Below are 17,575 nucleotides of genomic sequence, written 5' to 3' on the forward strand. Positions count from 1 at the left end.
TGATGGTGAAAGTTTTTCTTTTTCGGGCCACCCTGCCTTGGTGGGAATCGGCCAGTGTGATAATAAAAATAATAAATAAAAAAACTATTAACTAGGAGAATTGTACATGTTATCTTCAGTGTTGCATAAACTTGCATGAGGCTACTGTATTCAGCTAAACCTTTACGATCAATTATGAAGATTTAGAATACTCAATATATATTAAATATTTTTACCTGGTTAGCCTTATAGTGAATATCTTTGTAAATTTATATGGACTCTTAATGAATGCTACAGTGTCTCCACTTCCCAATTCAACAGCTACTGCTGTCTTATATTTAGCCTTTTTTTTTTTCCTTCATCTATCATTTTTCTCCCTCCCGAATCTCTCTCTTATCCTTGAAACCTCAGATGCCAACAGTGTAAATACTCAATGCAAGCAAATGGTGACTGCTCCACTTCCTTGACAGAGTTATCAGCCAATAAACATAATTTACAGGGTTTCAGAGTGTCCTTTAAATGTTCACCCAAAGATCAAAGAAAATACAGTACAGGGAAGATTAAACAAGAGGCTACCTTCTTAAGTAAGAAAATCTGCTGAAAGAATCAAGACAACATATAGATGCTAGCTGAAGAAATGACTAAGTTCACTGATACAGTAATCACATGAGTTAAGAAAAGCACCTTGTTTTATTTTCTTGTCCACACATTTGTAAGTATAAGATATTAAGTTATGCGTTCAAACACTAACCTAATTTTACCCTGTATATACCACAATACCCAGACATACCTGTAACTGTTTTGTCTTGACTTCTTGATTTCTGTAGTTTTCAAAATGAAATGAACACCAACAGAATTCACTGGATAAAAACTCAAGGTACTGTTATTAGTTTATATTTCATATATCCTCAAAACCAGCTGTGACAGGGCAATTCTGAAATGTGAAATTAATTGAAATCATCCTGGGGATCATTATTTACAAAAAGATTGTAGTGTTTCCACAAAGTACATAAGTATGTATAATTTTTTTTAACACACCAGCTGTCTCCCACTGAGGCAGGGTGATCCAAAAAAACGAAAGAACCAAAGATTTTCTTCTTTACACATTTAGTAATTTATACAGGAGAAGGGGTTATTAGCCCCTTGCTCCCGGCATTTTAGTTACCTCTTACAACATGCATGACTTGAGGAGGAGTCTTCTCCACTTCCCTATGGAGAGTATGTATTATTTATATACTTAATATATATTGTGTAAGCCATGCGTGTCATAAGAGGCAACTTAAATGCAGAGAGCAAGGGGTTAGTAACTCCTTCTCCTGTATATATTACTAAATTTAAAAGAAGAAACTTTCATTTTTCCTTTTGGGCCACCCCAACTCAGTGGGATATGGCTGGTACGTTGAAAGATATACAGTGGACCCCCGGTTAACGATTTTAATCCGTGCAAGAGGGGTAATTGTTATGCGAAATAATCGTTATGTGAATGAATTTTCCCCATAAGAAATAATGGAAATAAAATTAATCCGTGCAAGACACCCAAAAGTATGAAAAAAAAAATTTTACCACATGAAATATACATTTTCCCACACACAAAGAGATGGATACATGCACAATAGTAGAGTAGTACATGCACAGTATATATTGTGCATGTACTAGTCTACTAAATGAAGAATAAATGACACTTACCTTTATTGAAGATGCAGCAATGACTGATGAGACACTGTGTCCTGGGAGTGCCTTTTCCTCCTGAGTACTGTAGGTCCTGTTGGCATTTTCTTCCAGAACAGGCCTTATCACACTGTATATGCCACTACGATTCTTAAATCTCTCAAACCAACCTTTGCTGGCTTTAAATTCACCAATATGAGCACTAGTTCCAGGCATTTTTCCCTGTTCACCTGGGTGTTAGTCGACTGGTGTGGGTTGCATCCTGGGAGACAAGATTAAGGACCCCAATGGAAATAAGTTAGACAGTCTTCGATGACACTGACTTTTTTGGGTTATCCTGGGTGGCAAATCCTCTGGGGTTAATTGTTTCTTGGTATTCTCAATAAGCCACACCAACAACGGTGCTACAGCAGCAGCAGCAGCTGACGGTGGTACAGCAGCAACAGACGGTGGTACAGCAGCAACAATGCTACAGCAGCAGCAGACGATGCTACAGCAGCAGCAGACGATGCTACAGCAGCAGCAGCAGCAGCAGACAATGATACAGCAGCAGCAGACGATGCTACAGCAGCAGCAGCAGCAGACGATGCTACAGCAGCAGCAGCAGCAGCAGACAATGCTACAGCTGCAGCAGACGATGCTACAGCAGCAGCAGACGATGCTACAGCAGCAGCAGCAGCAGCAGACGATGCTACAGCAGCAGCAGCAGCTGACAGTGCAGCAGCAGCAGCAGCAGCAGCTGTACCACCAATAGTAGCGATACTTATCAATGATCTTTTTCTTCTTCTCTATTGTAATTCTCACCCTTATTGCTGTAGGGTTGGCACTAGAAGCTTTCTTGGGGCCCATGGTCACTTATTTTCCAGAAAAAGCACCGAAAACACTGTAATAATACGAAATATTCCGATTGTATGCTTGGATGTTACCGCGGAGGCTGGCTGGTAAACAATGCCACCGGCGGAACATGTGAGCGTGGCTCAGGCCGCACATTGGACGCGTCTCGGAGGAAAATCGGTAAGCGGGTTTTTAAGCGGTATGTGAGGCAAAATTTTTGCAATTAAAGTAAGCGGTATGCGAAATAATCGCTATGTGATGCCATCGTTATGCGGGGGTCCACTGTATTGTGTAGGAGAGAGCGAGATTACTTCAGGGTAAAAGAAGGTCTTAGACACTGATGTGTAATATCACCAGGGTTGTTTAATATATTTATAGATGGGGTTGTAAAAGAAGTCAGTGCTAGGGTGTTGGGGAGAGGGGTGGGATTATATTATGGGGAATCAAGTTTAAAATGGGAGGTGACACAGTTACTTTTTGCTAATGATACTGTGCTTATGGGAGATTCTAAGGAAAAGTTGCAAAGGTTAGTGGACGAGTTTGAGAGGGTGTGTAAAGGTAGAAAGTTGAAAGTGAACATAGAGAAGAGTAAGGTGATGAGGGTATCAAATGATTTAGATAAAGAAAAATTTGATATCACACTGGAGGGAGGGAGGGTGGAAGAAATGAATGTTTTCAAATATTTGGGAGTTGACTTGTCAGCGGATGGGTTTATGAAAGATGAGGTTAACCAGAGAATTGACGAAGGAACAAAGGTGAGTGGTGCGTTGAGGGATCTGTGGAGACAAATAACGTTATCCATGGAGGCAAAGAAGGGAATGTATGAAAGTACAGTGGACCCCCGCATAACGATGGCATCACATAGCGATTATTTCGCATACCGCTTACTTTAATCGCAAAATTTTTGCCGCGCATACCGATTAAAAACCCGCTCACCGATTTTCGTCCGAGACGCGTCCAATGTGCGCCCTCACCCAGCCTCACATGTGCCGCCCGTGCCATTGTTTACCAGGCAGCCTCCGCGCTAACATCCAAGCATACACTCGGAATATTTCGTATTATTACAGCGTTTTCGGTGGTGTTTCTGGAAAATAAGTGACCATGGGCCCCAAGAAAGCTTCTAGTGCCAACCCTGTGGTAAAAAGGGTGAGAATTAGTATGGAAATTAAGAAAGATTTTGAAGGGTTTGGGGCTAACCCTGAGAAGCCTATGCCAGTTGTGGAATCCATTGTGCCTACTTCAAAGATTAAGGAAATGTGTGCACAGTGGGTTGAACTGCAAACCTTTATGGATGAAAATCACCCTGACACAGCTGTTGCAAGCCGTGCTGGTGACTATTTCAATGACAATGTTGTGGCCCATTTTAGACAAATCGTAAAGGAACGGGAGGTACAGAGCTCTATGGACAGATTTGTTGTGCGACAGAGGTCCAGTGACTCTCAAGCTGGTCCTAGTGGCATTAAAAGAAGAAGGGAAGTAACCCCGGAAAAGGACTTGCTACCTCAAGTCCTAATGGAAGGGGATTCCCCTTCTAAACAGTAAGAAGATAATGCTCTCCCCTCCTCCCATCCCATCAATCATCACCAGATCTTCAATAAAAGTAAGTAGTGATACTAACACTCTTATATGGGTATGAAGCTTGGGTTGCAAATGCTGCAGCAAAGAGGCAGCTAGAGGCAGTGGAGATGTCCTGTCTAAAGGCAATGTGTGGTGTAAATATTATGCAGAGAATTCGGAGTGTGGAAATTAGCTGGGGGTGTGGAGTTACTAAAAGTATTAGTCAGAGGGCTGAAGAGGGGTTGTTGAGGTGCTTTGGTCATTTAGAGAGAATGAATCAAAGTAGAATGACTTGGAGAGCATATAAATCTGTAGGGGAAGGAAGGCAGGGTAGGGGTCATCCTCGAAAAGGTTGGAGGGAGGGGGTAAAGAAGGTTTTGTGGGCGAATGGCTTGGACTTCCAGCAAGCATGTGTGAGTGTGTTAGATAGGAGTGAATGGAGACGAATGGTTTTTGGGACCTGATGAGCTGTTGGAGTGTGAGCAGGGTAATATTTTGTGAAGGGATTCAGGGAAACTGGTTAGCCAGACATGAGTCCTGGAACTGCGAAGTACAATGCCTGCACTTTAAAGGAGGGGTTTGGGATACTGGCAGTTTCGAGGGACTTCTGAACTGTCGTATCTGAGTGCCTCTGCAAAGACAGTGATTATGTATGAGTGAGATGAAAATGTTGAATGATGATGAAAGTATTTTCTTTTCGGGGATTTTCTTTCTTTTTGGGCCACCCTGCCTCGGTGGGAGATGAATGACATGTTAAAAAAAAATACATATATACTGCTACTGAGTTTTTTAAATTTTGTAAATCTGATTATTTCCAACTATAATGTCGAACATGAATAAAAAAATAAAAACCCATTACTCTTGACACAAACACTACATATCTTTTTTTTTTTATCATTAATTCACCTATCTAGGCACTATCCTTGTCTATGATCTTGACTACATACATGCTTTCTGTGTGTAATCTTATATCAAACCAACATGGCAAAACAAAATTGTTAGTTCTGAAGAATTTAATTTTTTTTTTTTTTCAACAAGTCGGCCGTCTCCCACTGAGGCAGGGTGACCCAAAAGAAAGAAAAAATCCCCAAAAAGAAAATACTTTCATCATCATTCAACACTTTCACCACACTCACACATAATCACTGTTTTTGCAGAGGTGCTCAGAACACAACAGTTTAGAAGCATATACGTATAAAGATACACAATATATCCCTCCAAACTGCTAATATCCCAAAACCCCTCCTTTAGAGTACAGGCATTGTACTTCCCATTTCCAGGACTCAAGTCCTGCTATATAAAAATAACCTGTTTCCCTGAATCCCTTCACTAAATATTACCCTGCTCAAACTCCAACAGATCGTCAGGTCCCAAATACCATTCGTCTCCATTCACTCCTATCGAACACGCCCATGCACGCCTGCTGGAAGTCCAAGCCCCTTGCCCACAAAACCTCCCTTACCCCTTCCTTCCAACCTTTTCGAGGCCGACCCCTACCCCGCCTTCCTTCTCCTACAGATTTAAATGCTCTCCATGTCATTCTACTTTGATCCATTCTTTCTAAATGACCAAACCACCTCAACAACCCCTCTTCAGCCCTCTGACTAATACTTTTATTAACTCCACACCTTCTCCTAATTTCCACACTCCGAATTTTCTGCATAATATTTACACCACACATTGCCCTTAGAAAGGACATCTCCACTGCCTCCAACTGCCTCCTTGCTGCTGCACTCACAACCCAAGCTTCACACCCATATAAGATTGTTGGTACTACCATACTTTCATACATTCCCTTCTTTGCCTCCATAGATAACGTTTTTTGACTCCACATATACCTCAACGCACCACTCACCTCTTTTCCTTCATCAATTCTATGATTACCCTCATCCTTCATAAATCCATCCACCGACACGTCAACTCCCAAGTATCTGAAAACATTCACTTCTTCCATACTCCTCCTCCCCAATTTGATATCCAATTTTTCTTTTTTTTTTTTTATTATCACACTGGCCGATTCCCACCAAGGCAGGGTGGCCCGAAAAAGAAAAACTTTCACCATCATTCACTCCATCACTGTCTTGCCAGAAGGGTGCTTTACACTGCAGTTTTTAAACTGCAACATTAACACCCCTCCTTCAGAGTGCAGGCACTGTACTTCCCATCTCCAGGACTCAAGTCCGGCCTGCCGGTTTCCCTGAACCCCTTCATAAATGTTACTTTGCTCACACTCCAACAGCACGTCAAGTATTAAAAACCATTTGTCTCCATTCACTCCTACCAAACACGCTCACGCATGCCTGCTGGAAGTCCAAGCCCCTCGCACACAAAACCTCCTTTACCCCCTCCCTCCAACCTTTCCTAGGCAGACCCCTACCCCGCCTTCCTTCCACTACAGACTGATACACTCTTGAAGTTATTCTGTTTCGCTCCATTCTCTCCACATGTCCGAACCACCTCAACAACCCTTCCTCAGCCCTCTGGACAACAGTTTTGGTAATCCCACACCTCCTCCTAACTTCCAAACTACGAATTCTCTGCATTATATTCACACCACACATTGCTCTCAGACATGACATCTCCACTGCCTCCAGCCTTCTCCTCGCTGCAACATTCATCACCCATGCTTCACACCCATATAAGAGCGTTGGTAAAACTATACTCTCATACATTCCCCTCTTTGCCTCCAAGGACAAAGTTCTTTGTCTCCACAGACTCCTAAGTGCACCACTCACCCTTTTCCCCTCATCAATTCTATGATTCACCTCATTCTTTATCTAAATCATTTGATACCCTCATCACCTTACTCTTTTCTATGTTCACTTTCAACTTTCTACCTTTACTCACACTCCCAAACTCATCCACTAACCTTTGCAATTTTTCTTTAGAATCCCCCATAAGCACAGTATCATCAGCAAAAAGTAACTGTGTCAATTCCCATTTTGTATTTGATTCCCCATAATTTAATCCCACCCCTCTCCCAAACACCCTAGCATTTACTTCTTCTACAACCCCATCTATAAATATATTAAACAACCATGGTGACATTACACATCCCTGTCTAAGACCTACTTTTACCGGGAAGTAGTCTCCCTCTCTTCTACACACCCTAACCTGAGTCTCACTATCCTCATAAAAACTCTTTACAGCATTTAGTAACTTACCACCTATTCCATATACAGTGGACCCCCGCTTTATGATCAGCTCCCAATGCGACCAATTATGTAAGTGTATTTATGAAAGTGCGTTTGTACGTGTATGTTTGGGGGTCTGAAATGGACTAATCTAATTCACAATATTCCTTATGGGAACAAATTCGTTCAGTACTGGCACCTGAACATACTTCTGGAATGAAATAATATCGTAAGCCGGGGGTCCACTGTACTTGCAACATCTGCCACATTGCTCCCCTATCCACTCTATCATATGCCTTTTCTAAATCCATAAATGCAATAAAAACTTCCCTACCTTTATCTAAATACTGTTCACATATGCTTCAATGTAAACACTTGATCTAGACATCCCCTACCCACTCTGAAACCTCCTTGCTCATCCTCAATCCTACATTCTGTCTTACCTCTAATTCTTTCAATAATAACCCTACCGTACACTTTTCCTGGTATACTCAGTAAACTTATTCCTCTATAATTTTTACAATCTCTTTTGTCCCAATTCCCTTTATATAAAGAGACTATACATGCTCTCTGCCAATCCCTAGGTACCTTCCCCTCTTTCATACATTTATTAAACAAAAGTACCAACCACTCCAACACTATATCCCCCCCTGCTTTTAACATTTCTGTCATGATCCCATCAGTTCCAGCTGCTTTACCCCCTTTTCATTCTATGTAATGCCTCACGTACCTCCCCCACACTTACATTCTGCTCTTCTTCACTCCTAAAATATGTATATGATAAATTAGCATTTAAACTGTAAACAAATCAAAGCATACCTTTAATCCTTCCTTCCTTACACTGCCTTAGGGCAACCTTCAACAGCTTGCACAAGATTATGGAATCGATGCCAAATGCTCAAGCTCTGCATGCACACAGTGCCTCCTGCACGATGAAACTGAGCTTCCTGGAAAAATGGTAAAAAATCAGTATATATGCAAAGTAAGAAACCAGTGATAAAGGTATGAAATGCATACACATAACAGAGTCCTGTATATTTTCTTCCTCAGTCAAAGACTTTTCAGTACGTTTTGGCCTCTCAGGCCAAAATAAACACTCTCCTCATTTAGCTACGTACTCGTTTACCAACAACTCAGACTTATGACAGGCTCTCTGATCAGTATGCATTCAGTATGCATACTTAACCCTTTCAGGGTCCAAGGCCCAAATCTGGAGTCACGCACCAGTGTCCAAGAATTTAAAAAAAAAAAATTTGTTATTTTTTCTTATGAAATCGTAGAGAATCTTTTTGTGAAGGTAATAAAACAAAAAGTACGAAATTTGGTGGAAAATTGACGAAATTATGCTCTCGCGAATTTTGATGTGTCAGCGATACGTATTTACGAATCGGCGATTTTGCCGACTTTGACTCCCATTTTAGGCCAATTACATTATTCCAATCAACCAAATTCTTAGCTATTTCACTAGTATTACTTCTATTCTATCGATTGAGCACAAGAAATCGCCAAGTCAACTGTTTCAACTACAAAATAAAGTGATCGGAAATTGTTAATTTGGCCAATTTAACACAAAGTTCAAAATATTCCAATTTCAAAATAGGGTCCAGAATGAACAATGTAGGCATTCCTGGCACTAAACTAACATTTCCTCTGTTCATTAGTTATGTTTTGAGGCTTTACAAATAAATTCCATTTTGATTTTGTATTCACATAATGAATTTTTATTCACACCAAAAAATAGAAGATTTACTGTTATGCAATACTGTAATAATTGTATAAATATCATCAACATATTTGTGAATGTATATTAGACCCACCAGCTGGCGTGTATTAGACGTGTGAGGTCGTTTGTTTACTCTTGAATATCGGCAAAAATTTAACATTTCTGCTACTTTGAGCTCAGTTTCAAGCCATTTCCAGTGCTAAAACCAATCAAAATCATCTCTATTTCTGTAATATGTCTTCCATTCTATCAAATGAGACCAAGAAATCGCAAATACATCTATAAAAAACATACGAAAAAACACTGCAAAGTTGCTGTTTTAATCGAAAAATCATGATTTCATTTTTTTCTCTCATTATACACAGTGTGCTGCAGGATCTGTTTTATGTGGTGCACACATACCACATAGATGTATTCTCTCATATCTAGGCCCAAATGTACCACTCACAGTTTATCAGAGTGAGCTGAGCTCATGGCGTAGATCTACGGTTTGGACCCTGAACGTAAAGCCGTAGATCTACGGGACGGACCCTAAAAGGGTTAAATAATGTATATTAGAGCTGATTTCCTCTATTCTGTGTATTACAATATACAGTACAACACTACTGTATAAACATTTAAAAATATACCAAAAATTTTATAAATGGTGTAAAGGTGACATTAAAACAATATCAAAGATAGTTGACATAAACCCATTACCATTATAGTATGCTCCTCACTTAGCGACGAATTCATTTACTGATGTGGTCTGAGGAACGGAATTCTGTCATTAAGTGAGGAGAGGCTGTATTTAAATCCTATATATTTTATTCTGTGGAGACAAAATACATTATCCATGGAGGCAAAGAAGGGAATATACAAGAGTATAGTGGTACCAACACTCTTACATGGGTGTGAAGCATGGGTTGTAAATGCTGCAGCAAGGAAGAGGCTGGAGGCAGCGGAGATGTCGTGTCTAAGGGCAATGCAGTGTAAATATTATGCAGAGAATTCATAGTGTGGAAATTAGGAGGAGATGTGGAGTTACTAAAAGTATTAATCAGAGGGCTGAAGAGGGGTTGTTGAGGTGGTTTGGTCATTTAGAGAATAGAACAAAGTAAAATGACTTGGAGAGCATATAAATCTGTAGGGGAAGGAAGGCGGGGTAGGGGTCATCCTCGAAAACGTTGGGATGGGGGGTAGAGGTTTTGTGGGCAAGGGGCTTGGACTTCCAGCAAGTGTGCATGAGTGTGTTAGATAGGAGATGAATGGTCTTTGGGACCTGATGAGCTGTTGGAGTGTGAGCAGGGTAACATTTTGTGAAGGGATTCAGGGAAACCAGTTACCCAGACTTGAGTCCTGGAAATGGGAAGTACAATGCCTGCACTCTAAAGGAGGGGTTTGGGATATTGGCAGTTTGGAGGGACATCTAAACTGTCGTATCTGAGTGCCTCTGGGAAGACAGCGATTATGAGTCATGGTGAAATTGTTGAAAGACGATGAAAGTTTTTTCTTTCTTTTTGTTTTTTTTTTTCTTTTTGGGTTTTTCTTTCTTTTTGGGTTACCCTGCCTAAGTGGGAAACAACCGACGTGTTGAAATTTTTTTTTTTTATTAACACACATAATAAACAATTCATATACTATAGGCAGTATTAAAGCATTCAAGAGATAATTTTTCTGGTAAACTTGAATATATCTAATCTTCTTAATCATCCAAAATGATTTCTTCAAGGCACACTCTGCTCTTTCTTTGCTGCTGTAGCAATGGTTGCTACAAGAATGTATTGAAAGGTGCCTGTTGTACCTTGTGGAGGACCTTCCATAGGAACATGAGAATCTCTGCTTGAAGGTGTTGTGTGAGATCTTTGGCTGTAAGAGCTGGTGGAACCATTTTTACAATGTTCCACATATGGGTGAGGTGATGCTTATGGTGGATGGACCCCCATCTGAGAGTACATCAGTGGTGATCCTGGAGCTACAGAGAAGTTAGTGGAATATGACCAGAATTTTCACTAGAGTTTATCAAGCCTACAGTGAGATATTAGCTCTCAGGAAAAGGCTGGAGGATCTGACAGACAAGAATAGTGAGAATTCACATTTTGCAATACAGTGGACCCCCGCATAGCGAACGCCTTGCATAGCGAACAATCCGCATAGCGAACGCTTTGTTCGCTAAAATTTTGCCCCGCATAGTGGACAAAAACCCGCTCAGCGACCTTCGTCCGAGACGCGTCCAATGTGCGCCCTCAGCCAGCCTCACATGTGCCGCCCGTCCCATTGTTTACCAGCCAGCCTCCGCGGTAACATTCAAGCATACACTCGGAATATTTCGTATTATTACAGTGTTTTCGGTGCTGTTTGTGGAAAATAAGTGACCATGGGCCCCAAGAAAGCTTCTAGTGCCAACCCTACACCTCAAAGGGTAAGAATACCCATTGAAATGAAGAAAGAGATCATTGATAAGTATGAAAGTGGAGTACGTATCACCGACCTGGTCAGGTTGTACAAGAAACCAAAATCAACCATCGCTTCTATTGTGGGCAAGAAAACGGCAATCAAGGAAGCTGTTGTTGCCAAAGGTTTAACTGTGTTTTCGAAACAAAGATCGCAAGTGATGGAAGATGTTGAGAGACTCTTATTGGTGTGGATAAATGAAAAACAGCTAGCAGGAGATAGCGTCTCTCAAGCGATCATATGTGAAAAGGCTAGGAAGTTGCATGACGATTTAATTAAAAAAATGCCTGCAACTAGTGATGATGTGAGTGAATTTAAGGCCAGCAAAGGTTGGTTTGAGAGATTTAAGAAGCGTAGTGGCATCCATAGTGTGATACGGCATGGTGAGGCTGCCAGTTCGGACCACAAAGCGGCTGAAAAATATGTGCATGAATTCAAGGAGTACATAGAAACTGAAGGACTGGAACCTGAACAAGTGTTTAATTGTGATGAAACAGGCCTGTTCTGGAAGAAAATGCCAAGCAGGACCTACATTACTCAGGAGGAAAAGGCACTCCCAGGACATAAGCCTATGAAAGACAGGCTTACTTTGTTGATGTGTGCCAATGCTAGTGGTGATTGCAAAGTTAAGCCTTTATTAGTGTATCACTCTGAAACTCCCAGAGCGTTCAGGCAAAAGAATGTCCTCAAGGATAATTTGTGTGTGCTGTGGAGGGCAAACAGTAAGGCATGGGTCACTAGGGAATTTTTCTATAACTGGTTACACCATGCATTTGCCCCCAATGTGAAAGATTACCTAACTGAAAAGAAATTAGACCTTAAGTGCCTCCTGGTGTTAGACAATGCCCCTGGTCATCCTACAGACGTGGCAGAGCGACTTTATGGGGACATGAGCTTCATTAAGGTGAAGTTTTTGCCTCCTAATACCACTCCTCTCCTGCAGCCCATGGACCAGCAGGTCATTTCCAACTTCAAGAAACTGTACACAAAAGCTCTGTTTCAAAAGTGCTTTGAAGTGACCACAGACACTCGATTGACTCTAAAAGAGTTTTGGAAGGATCACTTTAATATCCTCAATTGTGTAAACCTTATAGGTAAGGCTTGGGAGGGAGTGACTAAGAGAACCTTGAACTCTGCTTGGAAGAAACTGTGGCCAGAATGTGTAGACAAAAGGGATTTTGAAGGGTTTCAGGCTAACCCTGAGAGGAGTAGTATACCAGTTGAGGAATCAATTGTGGAATTGGGGAAGTCCTTGGGGTTGGAGGTTAGTGGGGAGGATGTGGAAGAGTTGGTGGAGGAGGACAATGAAGAACTAACCACTGATGAGCTGATAGATCAACTTCAAGAGCAAGAGGCCAGACCTGGGGAAACTGGTTCAAAGGAGGGGAGAGAGAAATTGAAGGAATTGCCTACTTCAAAGATTAAGGAAATGTGTGCAAAATGGCTTGAAGTGCAAACCTTTTTTGATGAAAATCACCCTCACACAGCTATTGCAAGCCGTGCTGGTGACTGTTACAATGACACTGTTGTGAACCACTTTAGACAAATCATAAAGGAACGAGAGGTACAGGCCACTATGGACAGATATGTTGTGCGAAAGAAGTCCAGTGACTCTGAAGCTGGTCCTAGTGGCATTAAAAGAAGAAGGGAAGTAACCCCAGAAAAGGACTTGCTACCTCAAGTCCTAATGGAAGGGGATTCCCCTTCTAAACACTAACACTCTCTCTCCCCTCCTCCCATCCCATCAATCATCACCAGATCTTCAATAAAAGTAAGTGTCATGTAATTGTGCATGCCTTTTTCAGTTTGTGTGTACTAAAATTAACATTTTTTTGTGGTAAAAAAAAATTTTTTTCATACTTTTGGGTGTCTTGCACGGATTAATTTTATTTCCATTATTTCTTATGGGGAAAATTAATTCGCATAGCGAACATTTCGCATAACGACCAGCCCTCTTGCACGGATTAAGTTCGCTATGCGGGGGTCCACTGTAATGGTTGTGCATGGACTGACTGTCCTCATTGGTGTAATGCTTCAGCACTACATGACCTGGTCTGGCCCATAGGTAACTGACCAGGCAGAGGTCAAGGTCATGGAAGATCCCAAAGACAGGGAAGAAGATCCCAAAGACGGGGAAGATGATCCCGAAGACGGGGAAGATGATCCCAAAGATGAGGAAGAAGATCCCAAAGATGGGGAAGAAGATCCTGAAGATGGGGAAGAAGATCCTGAAGACGGGGAAGAAGATCCCAAAGATGGGGAAGAAGATACCAAAGATGGGGAAGAAGATACCAAAGATGGGGAAGATGATCCCGAAGACAGGGAAGATGATCCTGAAGACGAGGAAGATGATCCCGAAGATGGGGAAGATGATCCCTGAGATGGGGAAGATGATCCCGGAGACGAGGAAGATGATTCCGAAGATGGGAAAGATGATCCTGAAGACGGGGAAGATGATCCCAAAGATGGGGAAGATGATCCCGAAGATGAAGAAGACGATTCCAAAGATGAGAAGAAAATCCTGAGAATGGAGAAGAAAATCTCAAAGACAAGGAAGAAAATCCCAAAGACAGGGAAGAAAATCCAGAGGACAGGAAAGAAAATCCCAAGGATGGGGAAGAAAATCCCGAAGATGGGGAAGCAGATCATGAAGTTGGGGAAATAGATCATGAAGTTGGGGAAATAGATCATGAGGCCAAGGAAATAGATCATGAGGTCGGGGAAGTAGATCACGAGGTCAGGGAAGTAGATCACGAGGTCGGGGAAGTAGATCACGAGGTCGGGGAAGTAGATCACGAGGTCGGGGAAGTAGATCACAAAGTCGGGGAAGTAGATCACGAGGTTGGGGAAGTAGATCACGAGGTCGGGGAAGTAGATCACGAGGTTGGGGAAGTAGATTACGAGGTCGGGGAAGTAGATCACGAGGTCGGGGAAGTAGATCACAAGGTCGGGGAAGTAGATCACGAGGTCGGGGAAGTAGATCACGAGGTCGGGGAAGTAAATCACAAGTTCGGGGAAGTTGATCACGAGGTCGGGGAAGTAGATCATGAGGTTGAGAAAGTAGATCCAGCTGGGAGGTTCCCTCAGTTTTGCCATGAACCACAGATGAGATTACAACACAAAGTAGAACCTGACCAGCTCACCACTGCACAACAGCCTGAGTGATTTATAAGCAATGGTGATGGTCAACTGATAAATCTTCTTTCAGAAGATCAGTCACAGAACCACAGTGACTATAGTGTACCAGCTGGGATGTTCCCTCAATTTCACCATTAACCACAGAGGTTAAGACCATAACACCCAACCCACCATCACACAGCAGCCTAATTGACGGATCATCTACGAGAAAATCCCTGGCCCTCAGCGGCTTGACCTCAAGCCAAAACAAAAGCAAGAACACTGATGCCTCCAGCACAACATGCAATAAGTCCAACCTGGACCGAATCCTCGACCACTTTGGTACCACGGATGTGCCTCCTGAATCCCAGCTTAAAACCACTAAGAAAAACAATCCCAATAAGAATCAGTCTACACAAAAATCTTCAGCACCTCCCAAGAAGAATGTAAAAACAAATGACAGTGTTATAAAGAAGCTTAATTCTTTCAGGGTCATTGTCGTACTAGTACGGCTTGCGCGCCAGGGTTGGTGCCATACTAGTACGCATAAATTCTAGCGCCTTCAAATCTACCAAGAGAAAGCTGGTAGGCCTACATATCAAAGAATGGGCCTATGTGGTCAGTGTGCACAGTATAAAAAAAAATCCTGCAGCACACAGTGCATGAGAAAAAAAAACTCCAACCGTGTTTTTGGTTTAAAACAGCGACTTTGCAGTGTATTTCCGTATGGTATTTATAGTTGTACTCTCATTTTCCTGGTCTCATTTTATAGAATGGAAGACATATTACAGAAATTGAGATGATTTTGATTAGTTTCACAATGAAAAGTACCTTGAAATTGAGCTCAATGTTCAAAGAAAAAAAAATCATGCCACGCATCCAATACATGTCAATTGGTGAGTCTAATATTCTTTCACAAGTGCATTTATATTATTTATACCATTTCTACACTAATGCAGTAGTCTGCTTAACAGTAAATCTTCTATTTTTTGTGAGAATAAAAATTCAAAGTGGAAAGCATAAGAAATGTAAGAGGGGCTTGGGGACATTACTAATGAACAGAGAAAATGTTATTTTAGTGCCAGGAATGTCTGTCTTGCTTATTCTGGACCCTATTTGGAAATTGGCATCTTTTGAAATTTGTGTGAAATTGGCGAAATTGCCATTTGACCACTTTATTGGATAGTTGAAATCGGTAAATTGGTGGTTTCTTGTACTCATTTGATAGAAGAAATGGAGTTCTAGCAAAATAGTTATGATTTTTGTTGACTGGTACACTGGAATTGGCCGAAAATAGGACCCAAAGTGGGTGAAAGTACCGATGCGTAAACATCGCCGAGACCGCTAACTTCGCGAGAGCATAATTCCTTAAGTTGTAAATCAAATTTCATACTTTTGGTGTCATTATAATTGGGAAAAGATTCTCTATCATTTCATAAGAAAAAATAATTTATATTTTTTTTTTTCAAAAAATTTTCAACCCTGAGAACAAAAAGCTGGCTTCAGAAACAGAGTTTTTTATTATTTTTTTTTTTATTTTTTTTATTATCAACCCTGAGAACAAGTTGAGGAGAGAAAAACTTTCACCATCATTCACTCCATCACTGGCCTCTCGACCCTGAAAAAGTTAAGAAAAAAAACCTTGAGCTGGCTGCTGGAAGTCCAAGCCCCTCGCACACAAAACCTCCTTTACCCCCTCCCTCCAACCCTTCCTAGGCCGACCCCTACCCCGCCTTCCTTCCACTACAGACTGATACACTCTTGAAGTCATTCTGTTTCGCTCCATTCTCTCTACATGTCCGAACCACCTCAACAACCCTTCCTCAGCCCTCTGGACAACAGTTTTGGTAATCCCGCACCTCCTCCTAACTTCCAAACTACGAATTCTCTGCATTATATTCACACCACACATTGCCCTCAGACATGACATCTCCACTGCCTCCAGCCTTCTCCTCGCTGCAACATTCATCACCCACGCTTCACACCCATATAAGAGCGTTGGTAAAACTATACTCTCATACATTCCCCTCTTTGCCTCCAAGGACAAAGTTCTTTGTCTCCACAGACTCCTAAGTGCACCACTCACTCTTTTTCCCTCATCAATTCTATGATTCACCTCATCTTTCATAGACCCATCCGCTGACACGTCCACTCCCAAATATCTGAATACGTTCACCTCCTCCATACTCTCTCCCTCCAATCTGATATTCAATCTTTCATCACCTAATCTTTTTGTTATCCTCATAACCTTACTCTTTCCTGTATTCACCTTTAATTTTCTTCTTTTGCACACCCTACCAAATTCATCCACCAATCTCTGCAACTTCTCTTCAGAATCTCCCAAGAGCACAGTGTCATCAGCAAAGAGCAGCTGTGACAACTCCCACTTTGTGTGTGATTCTTTATCTTTTAACTCCACGCCTCTTGCCAAGACCCTCGCATTTACTTCTCTTACAACCCCATCTATAAATATATTAAACAACCACGGTGACATCACACATCCTTGTCTAAGGCCTACTTTTACTGGGAAAAAATTTCCCTCTTTCCTACATACTCTAACTTGAGCCTCACTATCCTCGTAAAAACTCTTCACTGCTTTCAGTAACCTACCTCCTACACCATACACTTGCAACATCTGCCACATTGCCCCCCTATCCACCCTGTCATACGCCTTTTCCAAATCCATAAATGCCACAAAGACCTCTTTAGCCTTATCTAAATACTGTTCACTTATATGTTTCACTGTAAACACCTGGTCCACACACCCCCTACCTTTCCTAAAGCCTCCTTGTTCATCTGCTATCCTATTCTCCGTCTTACTCTTAATTCTTTCAATTATAACTCTACCATACACTTTACCAGGTACACTCAACAGACTTATCCCCCTATAATTTTTGCACTCTCTTTTATCCCCTTTGCCTTTATACAAAGGAACTATGCATGCTCTCTGCCAATCCCTAGGTACCTTACCCTCTTCCATACATTTATTAAACAATTGCACCAACCACTCCAAAACTATATCCCCACCTGCTTTTAACATTTCTATCTTTATCCCATCAATCCCGGCTGCCTTACCCCCTTTCATTTTACCTACTGCCTCACGAACTTCCCCCACACTCACAACTGGCTC

At 41.6% G+C, this 17,575-nt stretch overlaps 1 protein-coding gene across 1 annotated transcript in view; it reads right to left on the bottom strand.

Moving 5' to 3' along the window:
* Positions 1–774: 774 nt before the first annotated feature.
* Positions 775–17,575, bottom strand: part of DNaseII (deoxyribonuclease II) — a 56,168-nt gene continuing 39,367 nt past the window's right edge. The window contains exons 8-9 of the mRNA XM_053792693.2: positions 7,992–8,119; positions 775–913 (exon numbers count right to left, since the gene is read on the bottom strand). Coding sequence (XP_053648668.1) covers positions 8,009–8,119 — 111 coding nt within the window. The 3' untranslated portion in view covers positions 775–913; positions 7,992–8,008. The remainder of the gene's footprint in view (positions 914–7,991; positions 8,120–17,575) is intronic.

This window comes from Cherax quadricarinatus, chromosome 81, assembly GCF_038502225.1.
Source record: "Cherax quadricarinatus isolate ZL_2023a chromosome 81, ASM3850222v1, whole genome shotgun sequence".
In the NCBI taxonomy this organism is placed as follows: Eukaryota; Metazoa; Arthropoda; class Malacostraca; order Decapoda; family Parastacidae; genus Cherax; species Cherax quadricarinatus.